Source organism: Photinus pyralis, unplaced genomic scaffold (genome assembly GCF_008802855.1).
Source record: "Photinus pyralis isolate 1611_PpyrPB1 unplaced genomic scaffold, Ppyr1.3 Ppyr1.4_LG9, whole genome shotgun sequence".
In the NCBI taxonomy this organism is placed as follows: domain Eukaryota; kingdom Metazoa; phylum Arthropoda; class Insecta; order Coleoptera; family Lampyridae; genus Photinus; species Photinus pyralis.
Window position 1 is genome coordinate 4,365,937 of NW_022170878.1, and position 17,652 is coordinate 4,383,588.

The 17,652-nt window shown below is 37.8% G+C and overlaps 1 protein-coding gene and 1 pseudogene across 4 annotated transcripts; both read right to left on the bottom strand.

The window, feature by feature from the left end:
* Positions 1–437: 437 nt before the first annotated feature.
* LOC116180354 (proton-coupled amino acid transporter 4-like) lies at positions 438–11,847 on the bottom strand. Of its 4 annotated transcripts, none has more exons than XM_031500300.1 (8): positions 11,682–11,847; positions 2,163–2,222; positions 1,965–2,093; positions 1,772–1,922; positions 1,518–1,727; positions 1,021–1,469; positions 803–969; positions 438–752 (listed from the first exon to the last, which is right to left on the bottom strand). In XM_031500300.1, exons 2-8 carry the CDS (start codon positions 2,174–2,176, stop codon positions 523–525), a joined length of 1,350 nt encoding a protein of 449 aa, XP_031356160.1. In that variant the 5' UTR covers positions 2,177–2,222; positions 11,682–11,847; the 3' UTR covers positions 438–522. The 4 variants fall into 4 exon arrangements, with proteins under 4 accessions (XP_031356160.1, XP_031356162.1, XP_031356163.1 ...); XM_031500302.1 differs by lacking the exon at positions 11,682–11,847 and adding an exon at positions 10,702–10,799; XM_031500303.1 differs by lacking the exon at positions 11,682–11,847 and adding an exon at positions 3,978–4,101 and having other exon boundaries at positions 1,772–1,914.
* Positions 11,848–12,269: 422 nt separating this feature from the next.
* LOC116180724 lies at positions 12,270–14,110 on the bottom strand (annotated as a pseudogene).
* Between the last annotated feature and the right edge of the window lie 3,542 nt (positions 14,111–17,652).

The window sequence follows — 17,652 nt, forward strand, 5'->3', positions numbered from 1 at the left end:
ACCGGGAACGCGCGATGCCTTCCGTCGACCTCGTCGCGATCTTCATTCCCCCCTAGCTTCGTTACGAAAATCCCCTAGTATTGGGCATCTGCGCAAAACGGTCGATTGGTTATATACAGAGCATATATCATATTTTTGTTGCAGTAAAAGTGTGTTGCCTAACCATAAGGGTGGATTATCACAATACCAATACCCTAATTTTCTGATTTTCATTCGTGCTGGGACGTACAACCTCCACCGATGAAACTCATTTTTTCTAGCCCTTCACACATACAAATGTTGCGCCACGTCAATCAAGTTTACACAAACTCGGCATAAAAGAACACTAGGCGACGAATTTGATTTTTGTAAAAATTTTACGTAGTTTCCACGACTTCTTGGCGTCACTAGTCTTCACACGCATTTTTTAACTGGCCTGGGTCGAAAATCGAACTAAATGAAGTAAAATTCGAATCGTAATGGAACGAATATGTACAGGGTGTGGTGTAATTCAAAATTATTTACTACTAAGCGATCTAGAGATTATTCCTTGAACGCGTTAACAATCAATTGTATACTTTCGAAGGAGCCCGTGACACACCCCAGCAAGCCAACAACGACAATGAACGCGTCCTTTAACAGAATCCACGGGGTAATTCTTCTCGTGATCAATTCCAAAATGGGAGGAACGATTAGTGCAATCGTGGTACTGCTGAACGCCCCCACCAGCGTGATAAACAGGTCCAGAAATGGGATTAGCTCGGCCAAGGTAACTGAAAAGTGATGCGTTTCACGTTGTGCTGAATTACACTTTTGTACTTACATGTAATCAAAACGAACACCGTCCTGAACACCAATTCGACTAGTACAGGCCGTTGCCTGAAATGTTCACGCACGGTTGGTAGCATAAGATCGATGGGAATGTAAAACTGCAACGCGAATGTTAGCAGGACTCCTGTCGAAATAATCATTTTAACACATTGGGCCAAACTATTAGGATATGCATGGTTAGATAATAGATCAACGACGGGGCCGTCTTACACTTCATTCTTTGGCAGATTTAGGGTGACACTTCCGTGGATGTCATCTCCGTACTTGAGATACGACAGTAAGCCCACCGCGAAGAAGAAGACCGTTACAATAACCATTCCGACATTCAGCACACCGAAAGTGCTGTCGAATTTGTGCGGCATTTTCATTGCGTTTTGCAACGGCAGTACCAAACCAATTCCTTCGTAGGCGTACACGGCGGTACCGAAAGCGAGCGGCAATTGTCCGATACGCGCGAAGTTAACCACGTTGAAAGCACTAGGCGGCCTTGCCGCATAGTACAAGGTGATAATAACTCCGGACACCATCAGAATATTAGCCAAGGTTGATAAGGGTGCTAGGAATTTTAAATTACGGACCATACAAGTTAAATATATTGGAATAAGCACTCCTGCCATGTGAAGGTGAATGCTGTACTCGTACCCGTAAGAGTCAATAATCTGGAAGGTAGAAATAAGTGAACGCGGCGCAGACTACTCGAACTTCACCTGCTTGAGGTTTCTCGAAATGAAGACGAAGTAGACGCAGCAGAACCCCAACTGCGTCAAGCACAGGAATAGGTTCACCAGCCGTCGGGAGACCGTCGCGTATTTCTGCAGACGTAGATGTCCTGTGGCGAAACACAGCTCGACCGTCGTCGCAAAACCCGGATTCCTCTTCAGGTTCAACTTGTCTTGCAAATGCAGGGAGGCGTTCAGCTAAAACCAGCCAATCGAACGCGAACGCTTTGCTAAAGACTTACCAAAAGATGCTGGCTGTGCACGCATATGAGCCCTAAGAGCGGCAAAAGAAAGCTGCCCAGTACGACGCCCGAGTTTTTAAACGCGTCGCCCATGGCGAACATACCAGGACCGACATTGCCCCTAAACAGGTGCATCAGTGTCTCTAAAAAACTTTAAGCGCGTTACAGTCCCAGTAAACCTTGAAAGACTTACCTTGTTGGATGGTTTGTGCCGTTGCCGTGTCCGCTGCAGTCATTTTTTAGAATTCGGGCGATCCGATCTTCTCCAAGCGTCGATGTGGGGTCTTTAGTTAGAAAACGGTGGCTCTGGACGTTATCGTGCCTAAAATATGCGATCCTCCATTGATATATGCGTCTCTACAAAATCAATGCGAATTGATCTTTCAATTACCTGTTCTGGTTCATTGTGGGGGCGTGCAGCTCTTCTGCCTTGATCTTGCGTGCTACGAATCTGTAACAACAAAAACGCGCATTTTCCTTTTTTTTTGAAGTATTAGTTTTAGGGACGCGGGACTCCAAAGTTTCGTTGGTTCTGTTTTCAATTTAATATAAATAGCTGAACGTGCGGCTAGCCCGGGGAGGGGAAGGTGCTACGCACGAATTTAATAGAGAAATAGTACCTACATATTACGTGTTGAATTGTACATTCATTATGCAAATGATCCGCGACACGAAGGTTAATCCATTTAACAAATGAAGTATTAATTTTCTCGACCGAGGAATTCGAATTATATGTCGTAAGTAATACGCGTTGCGGTATTAGCAACCAAATGGTACGTCGGTTCATATAAATCGCACAATTCTTAATCACGTGATTACCACAGCGATGATGTAGCAAAAGAAAACTAAAGAGTGCCTTGGATTTGATGGGATTTTAAATAAAATAGACTTGTGGCACGTTTTAGAAACCATCTCGAAGATTATTTACAAACTTTCATTAATACTTCTGCTTTGGTGACGGCGATACATGATGTGCAGTCGAGGACATCTGGGCGCCATCCCCGAGCGTGTTATACTAAGGTGGTGATTTTTCTCCTTCAGTTTCGGTCCGATCGTTTTCAAATTGCTGTCGACGGAAAGATCTTGTAAACGCGCACTATTCCTGCGTGACGGAATTTCGTTTTTTCCTAGGGACAAAATTAATCACCTTTTGTAAGGTGCGCGTCTTCGAGGTTTCTCGGAACCTTACGGTCCTTAAATAAAACCCGTTTAAGATGCTAGAAGCATTAGATTGCTCTGGCAATCACGTAGATTCAGATTTCCTTGTTGTGTCACTACCAGAACCTTTTAGAGAAATATCTTAGTTCGTTCCAAAGTATTTGAGGTCGTGTCTGGCATTGATCACGAAGAGATTTGGAAAATACTGAAATCCTCTTGGGAGCAATTAAAAGGATTGAAGATGCCTCTGCAAATTTTTTAAGGGAACTATGCAGAGTAAAAAAACGTTCTTACCAATTTAAATTCCGTTTAATCTCTTCCAAATATACTTTCATTTAAATTCTTACGCCACCTATTGTATTTCCTTTGCAAACGCGTTTAGTTAAGAGTTATTTCTGTAGTAAATTTATTATTAGCTTAGTTCTTTATTTTCGCCGCTAGAGACCACTACCGCATGTTGGAAACTTCCACCGCCATCTTCGTGATACCTGGTGACCGACTTAGTAGATAAGGCAGAAAAGCGCCCTTCTGAGCTCAAAATGCTGCTACAACCAAAGTTCAACGGCAATGTTTTTTTTTTCAACGACTCTTATATAACGTTTTCGATACAATCGAATTGGAATTACTACCTTTGATAGTCATTTAACAATCATGGTTCGGTTGTTTTCTGCGGAGCTTGTTTCGATTTTAATAATTTACCTGACTACAAGTATCTCGTAATTTTGTTAAATTTGCTCAAAGTGAACGTAAAAAATCGCTTTCCCGAGCAGTCTGGCATTTTTCTACAGTCTTTTGGAAACAATTCTAGCCGTCTTCTGCACCGTTTCAAATGCAAGAAAAGACGCTGGAAAGTGCTTGAAACTTTTGGAACACTTTAAATGTTCGTTTGGAAACGTTGGCAGCGCCTTCTAGTGTTTTTCAGTGGTGTAAATGTGCATGGTCAAGAGGGAGATAGTGCTGAATCGTTTGGATATAGCAGAATAAAAAACTGATATTGAATATATTACATAATCAAATTTAAAAGAAAAAGTAAGAGCTTTCTACTTACACAATTTATTGCCACACAACGCGTCACTCTCTATTACACGCACAAACGTGCTTTAAATTTAGTTTAAACCCCTCAACGTACCTAAACCATATCAGTCTTAAACAAACAAGTGAAATGATACAACGTCATATTTCAAATATTTCTACTTGTTCAATTATCTAATCACTCATTTACCTGTCTTTACAGATAAAACTTAAATTAGGAAACGCACAATATTTAGCGAAAATCATAACGCCGCTGCCGGTACAATGGCCCATATGAATAAAAGGAAGCAAATGCTTATACTTGCAAAATTCAAAGTAAATACTCGTAATTGCTCCTTCACACTGGGCGATTTAGCAGCGCTGCTGAACAGCAGGACAGGACGCAGTGCAGCGCTGCTAAACCATGCTAAACAGACCAGTATGAAGGGGCAGTTATGAGTATTTACTTTGAATTTTGTAAGTATAAGCATTTGCTTCCTTTTATTCATACGGCCCATTGACTGCTCCCCAATATTGTAGTGTACGCAACACATGGCATACGTGTATTGTGTGTTGCCTACTTTCTAATTTGAATTTTCGATGCAACATCGCGGCTGTCTATAGTCACTGTGTACCTAACAACAGTGGTGTATAGAGACAATGGCGACAATAGAGTGTCTAATTTTTTATTGCTCGTTAAGATCGGCGGCCATGTTGCTGTAATCCTTTTTAGGTTATGCCATATGTGTTAATTTAATTACCTCTCTTTGTTTTATCTATATCGCAATCCGAAACCCATTTATTAATGGAGTACAATGTAGTTTTTGGTTCTTTGTACGTTACGAGCATTGCGGTGATTGCATTAAAGAAGTGCAGTGTTCTGGATGAAATGCAAATACTCGATTTCGAATTGAAGAGTGTTATATCGTTACCGTTAACGCGAGGTAATTCAGTTAGAGAATTTGCTTATCTTTCTGTCTATAGGTATACCTACTTTATAGGTGATCATCTGTGCTGAACATTTGCGTTCAGTTAAGAGTATCCCTGCTCAGAATCGCTCATTTATTTAATGTTTTATGCAATCAAACGTGCTAATTTGTTTACTGTTTTGGCGTGACTTGTACACGCCTGGCGCCCAAAATTATGAGCTTTGTCAAACCTTGAAAGACCCGTGGTCAATTCCCTTTCTAACATGGCGCCACTGTCTCTTCTGTATCATTTCAAAATTTTTACGCCATCTATGTATTCCCTCTGTAAATTGAGTATTGCAGGTTTCATTTACAGTAGTTTTTTATTTTCCCGCTAGAGGTCGTGCAGATGTTTCCGTGGTTAATATTTTCGATTCGATCGTTGACTTGTATAGAAGAATACAACATGGTGGACGAGTGAGCTGTTCTATATAAAGTAGAGTTGTCCTTACTTTACGCGCGCGTCACCATTTCTGTTTAGGGAATTTCGTAATGCCAACGTATTAACAAAAAAAAATCATTTTTAACTACAATATCCGTTATAAATACGTGTTTATGTTAGACTAATCTATGCATTTCACTAAATATAGATTCTGGAGGCAGAGTTGTGCGTTATTTAAAAAATAAAAGCAAAAACCTGTAGTGAAAAGGATTTTATTTTTGTTTTCAGGTTACCTGTCAATAGAAATTGGGGTTGTTTACTGTGTGCTACCGTTTTCATTATTTTATTTCTTTTTGCTACATTAGCCGTTAGTTTCATCACGAACTATTATAGATATTCTACGCCAAACGTTGTATACCTATACAAAAAATGCCATCGGGTTTACCAAGAAAAAGTAAACAACTTATTTCTAATCTTATTCGTTATTGTTAACGAGAAGGAGATGGCAATGCTCCACTTTTACCCAGCAGTAAGGAAGGTGAGTGGTTAACTTAGTAATATAAAAATTCGGATACGTAACCTGTTTTAATTTCACAGAGAGTTGCGATAAATATTAGCCTACGAACGGTCCACTTCTATTTAAAGTCCTTCAAAACAAGGCAATGTAAGAAACCCGTTAGCGATGTTGATGGTTTCACACAAGAAACGATTCGGAACCCCATCTCCGACATGATCCAACACAGTAAGTTAAAATGTACCTACGTTTGTATTTTAGAACATTTTACGCTTCAATCCCTTTTGCTAAAAGAGAAAGACGTATATTGTAATATGTCCGAAAGTTACTTATGTTTAGAACATTTTACGCTTCAATCTGAGACTAGGCGCCAAGGTGTCTTTTTGGATGAAAATTAAACCATCGATAATTATTATGGACAATGCTAGTTATCACAGTAGCTTATTGGAAAACTTGCCAAATTCTTCCTGTACCAGTGCACAACTAGCCACAGCACAAAAATGTTGGGTTTCCAAATGACGCATTTTCTTGTGCTTTCGTTGTATTTCTGCGGGCTATGCCAGGGTTTTTGTCCCACACAAGGTTTCCCGGACATCGCGACTGGTTGCGTGCGTAATATACTCTGTTCTCGTCTTTTCTTACGCACAAAATTATTAGTTTTCATTCAATTTACTGCGGACGTTATTAAGAAAAAACAAAATGAGTTTTTTTTTAAATTTTCCTTTACGTTACAAATAACTACCGAAACATTTTTTTAAGTAGTTGGTCAATAGTCGTTGATGTAATAGGTATCGATATGACTGCCTTATTCTCTTCCATTGCTTGCATGATGCTATGTAAACATACTTAGTGATGACGTCATAATACACCGATGACGTATGTGCGTGTTAGAAGCATTGTGTTGTGGATGTTCAATCGTTTTCGTTTATAATAAATTTACAATATTTACGTTCTATAAGGAAGCGGGATAGATTGACATCAGAGAGGAAGTGTGATGGACATGACATTTGCATTTGGTAAATTGTTACTGAGAAATAATTACTTAACATGCATGTCATTTAGCGTTTGTGCACTTTTTATTTTCAAAGTCCAATGCGCGCTTATATTTTGTAAGCGCCTCCTATTGCTCTTTAAGGTTTGGATTTAGAGAATATAGGCAACTGGTGATGCACATGTAATTCAATGGGGCGTGCATTGCCTCTGAACTTCATTCACCATTCCATAAGCAAGGGGTGTATATGATCGGAAAAATATGTATTAGGTAGATAGATGTACAGAGCATAGTTTCCATACAATATAAACTGATATTTTGTCCATTAATATATGTTTATAAAATCTAGAAAATATGCGTCAAAAGAGTTCATACTTTAGGAATTAATTGCAAAAATTAGGGAGCATTTTAAGCAATACGAGTGTATGGGATTGGTAGCCTGAATACTTATCTATATTTTGGCAATTCATGTGAAGCTCAAAAGTTTTCATAATAAAAGTGGTGAATGAAGTTCTGAAAAATGGACATGTAAACTGGCGAAATGGAAATAAACTACGCAACTGTGACTAATATCGCGGTCAACAGTGTAGCTTCTTTCTCACAGAGGGTGCCACCAAGAGTTTTATGAAATCAGTAAAAAATACGATAAAGACATATGAAATAAGCACTATCTTGCGATGGACTCGTTCTTACTTTTTAACTAGGCTAGTACTGTGTAATGGGGATAATAAAAGACAAAAATTTACGAGCAAAAAAAACTAGCAGGCTATGTAAGTTGCCTATGTTAAATCATTTAGCGATTCTCTTTCAAGGTTGAACAGAGCGTGTAATAGTAGAATTTGCTGACACTCCTTGCTTCGATATTTATTTGGTTTCCCTTTCCTATTCATTGCAAACGGTGTAACTACCCTCTACCTATCGTTGTATGAAATAAATAATAGAAATGGGGATAGGTAACATTCCTTTACAACAAATATCAAAATTTTTTTTAGAACAAAGGGTTTAGTTGTTGTATATTGTTGTTGATGTCTGGCAAGCGGCGACCTTGTGTGGGTGTTTATTTGTAATGCGATTTGTTTGACCGTCTCCCTTATTCTTTATCTTTGCTTATTGCAGATTAAAATACCGTAAATTTATAATCCATACTTTGTTGCAAATAAAATTTTTTGAACTGCAATTAAAGCTCTTTATTCAATGATAGTACCTATTATATATTAGTAGATATTAGTTTAGTGTAATGTGTAATAATTGACTTATACAGGGTGATTCAAATTCGAGGGCCACCATGGGGATCTCGGGAACTGTAAGAGATAGGTAGGTAGGTAGTTTACATTTGACAAAGACAAAATCCAGTTTTGAAACTGAAAAAATTCCGACTACTTTCGGAGAAAAATGAAATTTTACAAAATCGTTTTTATTTTTTACTGAAGTTATTAAAATAGTTATTTATATAACAAGAGCGCGAAGTTCAATTTCGCGTATTGAGACTGAAGGTATTTGGACGAGGCGAAGCCGAGTCAAAATACCTATCAGTCAAATGCGCGAAATAACTTCGCGCTAGCGTTATATACAATATTTTTTCTACAACTGAACCGATTGTTAGTTAAATTTGCTGTTTAAGTTCAACTTTGTCACGTGCGCGAAATACTTTTTTTCACTGTTGACGATTTCGCGCACGTTGTCAATAGCAACCTTACTTATTAATTAACCGTTTCAAAATCTAGTACTTCGCGTTTCGAAATCCGTCAGAAAATGACAGGTTTTTTGACAGTTGTAGAAAAAAGATATTTCAAAATAAATGACACATTATTATGACTACTTTTTTCCCTCTACAAGATGCTACTTTTAAATTTTAAGTTTGACGTTTCGTCTCCAGTCAACCATCTTTGTTTTTTCTTATGGAAGCAATTTTGAATGTTTGTGTTATTTAATAAAGAATTTTTTTCTGATTTCAAAAATATAAAACATCATCTATTTTTAATACGAAATAACGCTATTAATTCGTAAAAACGCAAGAAACTACTACGTACGTTACTTAAGACAGTTTTGTAGGCAAATTTTACAAACATTAAAAAAACTGATGTGTACATTTTTGAAATCAGAAAAAAATTCTCTATCAAATGACACAAAAAGTAAACATTAATTCCATAAGAAAAAAACAAAGTTGATGATAGTTAACCGGAGACGAAATGTCGGATTTAAAATTTTAAATTAGCATCTTGTAGAGGGAAAAAAGTAGCCATAATAATGCGTCATTTATTATTAAATATCTTTGTAAATAACTTCAGTAAAAACAAAAACGATTTTCAAAATGGATATCTCCGAAAGTAGGCAGAATTTTCAGTTTCAAAACTGCATTTTGTTAAGCATCAAAATACATAACTTTGCCAAATTTAAACTACCTACCTATCCTATCTCTTACAGTTCCCGAGATACCCATGGTGGCCCTCGAATTTGAATCAGCCTGTATATTACTAATTTACAAAAGACCATCCCTCGAATTTAAGACATGGGGAAGAGAGATACAAATGGGTATAAACGGCTAAAAAAATTTAAAAAAATCGGTATACCGTATGTCCCCGGATTGACTTTACAAGAAGAAAAACTTTTACTATACTTTTTGACAAAAATGCATTCTCCATAAAAGCTTTTGCTTGTTCTAATTCGAAATTTCACTAGCGTTTCAGAAAAAAATACAAAAAAAAACGAAAATATGGTTGAACTTTTTCCAAGTCCTAAAAGTCAAAACGCGTCTCTACTGTAATAACATTTCGTTAGTTACAGTCTTGCGAGTTGGTCGTTCCCTGTTATTTGAATAGGTACTCGGATCGTCATAAGCATAAGTATAACAAACACACTTCGTAATGACATTGAATAAAAACCTCTTTATTCAATGGTAACAATGAAAAAGAATTGAATTTCCAAAGGTGTTTTCTTAGATGTCGGCTTTTTACCGTTAAGTGAAGGAATCGAGAGTTTTACTAAGGGCCCTTCCAAACAAAAAGCCCCTGTCGCCACTTGTGATCCAATTTTCCCACCTTAATTTTGAAAGTCCCCCATGCCAATAATTACGCGATTTTTACTTGATAAGTTACGTTACATTACAAGCGTTGATTATTCTCCTCAAGTTGTGTGCGGTAGAGAGCTAATGATAATTTTGTTAACCTAGCAGTCTGTAAGGAACCGTGAACGACCTCGCGTTTGTGTTTTGTATCTTCTTGTCGTGTGGTTATGCAATTCAAATTGCATTTTTGTTTAAAGCTCCCTCTGCGTTGTTTGGGGCCCACTTAAAGAGAGGATAATGATTTAAATATTTGTATAGAAAACTGCTGTAGTTACGCTATTCATTATTAGGTACCAGCACATTCTAACGAAAAAAACTTTGTCCTTTATTATGGGTACTTCTCTTTTCAGGCAATCCCAGCCTTAAGTACATTCCACTAAAGTCACTAAATATAGAAAGTACCGCAATCCATTGGGCTCGTGTGTTAGAGAGAGAACGCATGATTCACTAAATATAGAAATTACCGCAATCCATTGGGCTCGTGTGTTAGAGAGAGAACGCATGATTTTTGCCCAAAAATGGCGGAAGTTCCCAGATTCTAGTAACTTTAATGTTAGGGATTGTTCCACCTGTTTGGAGATATCTGTATATATTTTTATAAAACATGACAGTACTATGAAGTTAGGTTATAAAAAATGACAGCTATTCAGATTTTATTTGTCAATTTTTTTAAGTTGGCAGCAAATTTGCCCAAAAATGGCGGATGATTGCGGTACTTTCTATATCTAGTGACTTTACATTCCACTTACTCCACTACGTTTTTGTTCTAATTCCAAAACAGGCTTATTCTCGGAATAAGTGCCCTAATACCCATTAATTGTAATGGCTTAAATTAAACTTACGCGGCATTTAGTTTCTTCGTATATTTACATACACTTCAAAAGGTAACACGAGCTATTTTTAGCAAGAATAATACGCAGCGCGTTTTTTTTCCAACCGACGCGCGCGACTACTAACATAAACATTAATAGACAATCGTTCCGCTCGTTTTAATTGTTGTTACGCTACGGGATTTCCTCCCATCCTACATCACTTTCTTATGTGCGCCATATTGAATTTGTATGTCACTCTATAGAAACCAGTGATATTAAATACTTAGTTTTTCATGTGGAAATTAACCTTGAATTTTTACAGCTAGAGGTTTTTATACCAAAAATTAAAGGCCGAACTGTAAAAATATTAGGGTTACAGTGGATACTTGAAACTCGATATCACATCATGATGGATATGTCCGATAACTGACCCCGTATGCGTATTCTGAAATCGGCAGAATATTCAACAATCATTGTAAAGAAAGTTTTGTAATAAACAATTTTTGGTATCTCAACTAACAAAATTAGAAAAGGTAGAAGGTTACCTATAAAGAATTATGATTCATCTGCTACTAGCAGGCGATCCTCAAAACATAGTGACCTATAAGGTGGATGAAAACGAGGTATAATTGCAGGACCATGGGGTTGTGGGAAAACCACCGTTATGATAACATTATTTTAGACTTAGAGCACCCCAACGGCTTACGCTTTGCAACCGTGTATGCGTATAGTACACCATGAGACAAACCGAAATCTAAATACGATGATAATGCCCATGTTGTACACCAACGCTCCAAATTTGAACTAATTGTAAGCACTTTTATATTTCACCTCCCATGTTCCGATTCCAAGATAAATTAACTGTATAGTTAACCATCCCATCAGTACACAACTGTTGTCAAATAGGTTACGCAAATTGGTTTGCAATAACCAAAATACACATAATAACGTGCGAGCAATATCTTAATTCAGAGAAGGCCGTGGAAATTTCTTAGGTTAGATCCACTTACCTGTGCAGTAAAATCACTCTTGTCCCTTAAACATAACAAGTCGGTACTCTCGAACGATCTTTTATCTTTCTGTTTGTACTCTAAATTACCCAATTATAAAGTTATACATTATTCATGAACTTTAAACAATGCTATTTAGTATGGACCTGTTGTTTAAGCGTTTTAATTGAAGACGTTATCTTCGAAAGGTCAACTATAACATAACATTGAATGATAGGCGGTAGGAAGGTCGCCGGGTCAGCTAATCGTATGAGTGATATGATTTTCAAGTCATTGTGGTCACATTTTAATTGGAGACGTCCTCCATGACTTGTTTTGGTACCTATACGCCTTGCTTTTTCGACCGTTTGTGTCCGATTCATACAAGAAGAGATTTGAAAATAGATATTATGGTTGGCCAATCAAATTACGTTGTGCGCTCACTAATAAACAAGGATTACGTTTAATTTGAATAACAATGGAATAAGTTTCCATTAAGTTTTTGCGTTGTAGCCTTCAGAATTATGTAATTACCGCGTAGTTAATAATTTTGCGTTATGGTTTTCGACATAAGTAATAATAATAACTATAGATTTATGTAAAAGTTTGACGGACACCTCGGATAAGTTGTGCTTACTGAATTTATATTCTAATTGACAGGTAAGTACAGATAATTACAAAAATATCTACAGTTAGAAACGATGGTAGCTGCCTGTCATAATGGCTCTTTTTCAAATGCTATAACTATCAATTGTATACTCTTGTATGAGCCAGTGACACACCCTAAGAGTCCCACAATCACAATGAAGAAGTCTTTTATCAAAATCCACGGTGTAATTTTCCTCGTGACCAGTTCCAAAATTGGCGGAATAATCAGCGCTATGGTGGTACTGCTAAAAGCCCCCACCAGCGCGATAAATAAGTCCAGAAATGGAATTATTTCTGCCAAGGTAACTGTAAAGTGGTACGGTTTAGTGGTTTTTGCAAGAAGCCTTTGCACTTACACGTAATTAAAACAAACACTGTCCTGAAGACCAATTCGACAAGCACCGGTCGTTTTAGAAACCTGAAGTGTTCGCGAACAGATGGAAACATGATATCGATGGGAATGTAAAACTGTAAGGCGAACGTGAAGAGGACGCCTACCGAAATGATCAGCTTGACGCATTGAGCCAATCTAAAAATCGCGTGCTTAGAAAACGGAGTGTTTACGTAAGCGCTTACATTTCATCGTTGGGCAGGTTAAGGGTGACACTTCCATGGATGGCATCCCCATACTTGAGGTAAGCTCCAAGACTGTTACAAACACCATCCCAACATTCAGCACGCCAAAAGTGCTGTTGAACTTCTGCGGCTCCTTCATTTCATTCTGTAAGGGTAGCACCAAACCAATTCCTGTAAATGTGAAGATAGCAGTACCAAAAGCGAGCGGCAACTGGTCCCAATCCGCAAAATTCTCCACCGTCGTAGCGCTTGGGGGCTGAGCCGCGTAGTACAAGGTAATGATAATTCCGGTGAGCATTAGAATATTGGCCAACATCGACAAAGGGGCCAAGAATTTTAAATTGCGAACCAAGCAACTCAGGTATACCGGAATTAGGACCACCGCCATGTGTTGATGAATATCGTACTCGTACCTGTAGTAGTCCAAAATCTGCAAGTTGGGTGAGTGCACGGCTAACGAACCGTGAGGAAGTTCACCTGCTTAACGTTGGTCGAAATGAAAATAAAATAGAGGCAACAAAATCCAAGCTGCGTCAAGCACAGGAATAGATTAACCAATCGTCGAGAGAGTGCCGAGTACTTCTGCAGGCTGGAAGGTCCAGTGGCAAAACACAGCTCGACAGTCGTAGCGAAACCGGGATTCTTTGTCAAACTCAACTTCTCTTGCAATGTCAGGGAGGCGTTCAGCTAAAAGTTCCAGTTGAATCGTCCGAATGGGGTCGCAGACGCTATACGCACCAGAAGGTGCTGGCTGTGCACGCACATCAGTTCTAAAATCGGAATGAGAAAGCTGCCTAAGACCACTCCCGAATTCTTTAAAGAGGTGCCCAGCGCAAACATTCCAGGGCCAACATTACCCCTGAACAGGTGCATGAGAGTCTCTGAAAAACTTTTAAACCGGTATCAATCACGGCCGATGCGAATCGCAACTGACCTTGTCGGATGCTTGACGTCCCCGCCTTGTACGCCGCAGTTGTTCCTGAGAATTTGCGCAATCCTGTGACCATCCTGCAACATTACGGGATCTGTAGATTGGAAACGGGGACTTGGCGCGTCATCGTGCCTGTAAATTAGTCATAGATTCACTTTAATGAGTGTTTCTTTTTAATGAAGGATGGATTGTGCACAGATGCTGCAGCTCGCATACTCTACCTGTTGTCATTCACTGCGATTGTGTACACCTGACCAGATTTTGCGCTTTTCTCCCTATTCCCTTGAGATCCCATTCTGTAACCAGAAAATGAGTTAATTTTCGGGGGTAGCTCTGTTCGTACACATACAACGTTAGTTAATGTCAAACGCTTTTCGGATCCGCCTCTTAAATGCAAAGCCATTAAAATTGTTATTTGATCGAATTGAATTAAATGTAGGCTACAAAGTGGAATAGCACGGGAGATATAAAGTTAAAAAGATTATCCCCTCAAGTGCTTATGTATGGTATTGGATATGCATCTCTGAAATGGAAAACAATAACTGAAACTACGGTTGAAGTTGAAACTCTTTAAAAACCGAAAAAACTGGAACAGGAACCAAAAATTACTGCAGCCACAGAACCAAAACCGGTATCGAGACCCTTATTTTATATAGGATGCAACCGCTGGTCTGTTGGTGTAATCATATACCATGTTAGATCGAATTAGTTGCCATTAGACGTTTGAACATGACAGCCTTTTAAATGTAAAGCCATTAAAATTATTATTTGGTTGAATTGAATTAAATTTAGATTACAAAGTGCTATTCCGGCTGGGAGAACCAAGGTAAAAGGATTGTCCCTTCAAGTGCGTATGTGTGGTATTGGATATGCATCTCTGAAATGGAAAACAATAGCTGATACCACGGCTGACGTTGAAACTCTTAAAAAACCGAAAAAAACTAGAACAGGAACCAAAAATTACTGCAGCCACAGAACCAAAACCGGTATCGGAACCCTAATTTTGTATAGGGCCCAACCCCTGATCAGTTGGAGTAATCATATACCATGTTAGATCGAATTAGTTGGCATTAGACGTTTGAACATAACACAGCCTTTTAAATGTAATTCCTTCGTTAATAAAATACTGCGTCTCTAAAGGATTAACATCTGCTCATCTTGAAACTAATTAGCTTACGCAGCGATAAACTTAATCTTTTAACACGCAAATAAAATTTTACATTAAAATAAACAAAGCCATTAATTAAACAACGTTAAAAACATTAAATATCATATCAAATATAAAATTAACCTCGAATTCAAATAATATGATCGGATTTGCCTTAATCCAAGAATTGACAACCACATTTACGTTTTAAAAATAATCGAAATTAAACATACAGGGTGGTGCAATATTACTGTAGGTGGTGAAACCACACAAAACAAAGCTTTCCAGATTCTTATGTACGCTTTCTGATCGTTTCGCAACTTTGCTAAGCTTTGGTAGTGTTTTTGGTCAGTTGCAGAATTTCATAAACTGCTCCCGGAGCTAGGTGAGCCTAAAACTGCTAGTTGCACACAGAAAATATTAGAAGGGGGCCTTTAAGAATCGCAAACAGTCTCCAAGAGCTTCAAGGGTTATTCCAGGAGCTGTTGGATTCTTAAAGGCTTATTAGCACTCTAAAGGAGGATCTGCGAAAACTATAATTGTTATTAATTATATAATTGTTAGAAACAGTCAAAATGCGAATAATTAAAGCTTGAACACTAACGTGGAAATTAGTTTAGGTGAAACAGTTTTTGTGATATCAAATAAACTAAACTGCCTATGGTTTTGAAGAAAGCTCACCGTAAAGTTATACCACTAAGCACTTTATTCCGCAATTTTTCTACTCGCGCCTATTATACATGGGAATGGGATTAATTATTTACATTAATTTATTTACAAACAAAAAACCTCATTGCAAAAAGTTTAATTAAGCAGACCGCCAAAATATACGTTTTAATGGCAACAAAATGTGCATTATTCACTATTTTTATTCTCGCTTCAGCGCTTTCATTCTTGCCCGAGGCTTGAAGGAGAACCATATGTGCGACGTTCCACACGGTGAGTATAAATCAACATGGCGGGTTTCTGGTTCGGGCATGGATATTTGTAAATGTTTAGTGGGTTGGGTTATTAGAGCAGCCTTGGTTGAAACCCCGCCCACTCAAAAATAAATACCTAAATAAAAACTTCATATACCTACCAACAATTATAAACCTTGACCTAGGGGATTTTCCACTAGTTTGGTATAATTTGCAAACCGAGTGTGTGATTGAAAATGTTTGTTATAAAAATAAAAATATTTCTTTTACAATTAATAAAATGTCTTAAATTAACATGAGTTAATTCTAATATCTTCTAACACCAAAACTTAGTGTATAAAATAAAATAAAAATCTTATGAGTTAAAGTCTCGAGCTTCTGCTCCACGTCTAGGATCATCGCGTCAAGTGCATTTTTACCTACTCGCCAGTTCGCCCTTCGCACCTAAATCGTAGACATCGGTTAACCATTCCATTGTTGATTCGCAATAAAGTGCCCATCTAACTCCGGCGGTCATACGGCGTTATTCTTCAATTGTGTTTCCGACAAATTCAATTTTGTAGTCGCTTGGTGTATTTTCTCGCCCACATAGTAGAATAATGTCTGTACATGTGTCTCGCCGCTCTTTTTGTTCAACACCGATGCGGTACAGTAACACACGAATCGCGCCTTCCATACTAGTCACGTGACTGAATCTGAGGAATCAAATTCTTCTGGCGTTTGGTCAATAAAAGGCTTTACGCTGCCACCATGTAGTCAAGACTTTGTAGTGTATACTTAACCCCCAGGTTCTACGCTAACTTCACACTACAAGAACACGGAAATAAAGGCAACCCGGTGACGTTTGAAAATGGCCACCTTCACGTTAGTTATAAACAACGGTTTGACCTGAAGCACAGTAGGGAAGGAACGTAAAATAAAACACTCAAATTGTGAAAAGTTTGTTTAATAATGATCGCAATTATTAAGATTGTGAAATCTCGGAAATTTAAGTCGAAATAACTTACATTGCAAAAATAAACTTTGAAAATGGTAGTTGACCGAATAAAAATAGAAATAGACTGGGAAAAAAAGAACTTACCAATAAAAAAACCAGCCGTCAAATTAATATTAAATTGTGTAGTAAAATTAATTGTTTTGTAATGATGTGAATGCGTAAAATAAAATTATAACACAAAAAGTAGCATGTAGACTTTGCAGTAACTAAGATTTGAATTTTGAAATTACGCGCCTTTAGTTTAAGTTGGTACTTATGTATAGTTGGTAGAATGTATTTTTAAGTTGCATGCAGGAGGTTGACTATATTCAGTTTGATGGAATTGTGTTGTATTAGTCACATTGTGTGGTTCAGTTCCCCGCATTTTATTTAATAAACATTATTGAATATTGTTATTGATTATTGTATTAGTAAGCAGGACCCCCTACAACTTCAAGAGGTCACATATAGGTTAAAAACAAGTTTTGGGAATTATGGGTCAAGTAAGCAGGTACCAGGATTCTAAGAAAGGGTTAAATACACAGGATGTGACTCATCTTTGGTGCAATAAAGTCCTTTTGTTAAAAGCAAGATGGAAAGTTACATGGCCTTGTAGGCAAATTTAACTATTGGTAAAAATATGTGGAAATTATTGAATCGCCACTCTTATATCAAACATGGATTCTAAACTGAAGAGTCTTGATTAGCATAATTTCGCCCCCGAAAGATAGGTAGCGTCGCCCCTCGTTTGGGGTTTGGAGCCTACAGTTGAGTGTCGAAGACAATCGCGGAAT

Excerpts from the sequence above, each read along its gene's own strand:
- LOC116180354 (XM_031500300.1), bottom strand. Across the intron at positions 1,728-1,771 it reads TGCACAGCCAGCATCTTTTG|CTGAACGCCTCCCTGCATTT; the intron begins GTAAGTCTTTAG and ends GGCTGGTTTTAG. Across the intron at positions 1,470-1,517 it reads TTTCGAGAAACCTCAAGCAG|ATTATTGACTCTTACGGGTA; the intron begins GTGAAGTTCGAG and ends TCTACCTTCCAG.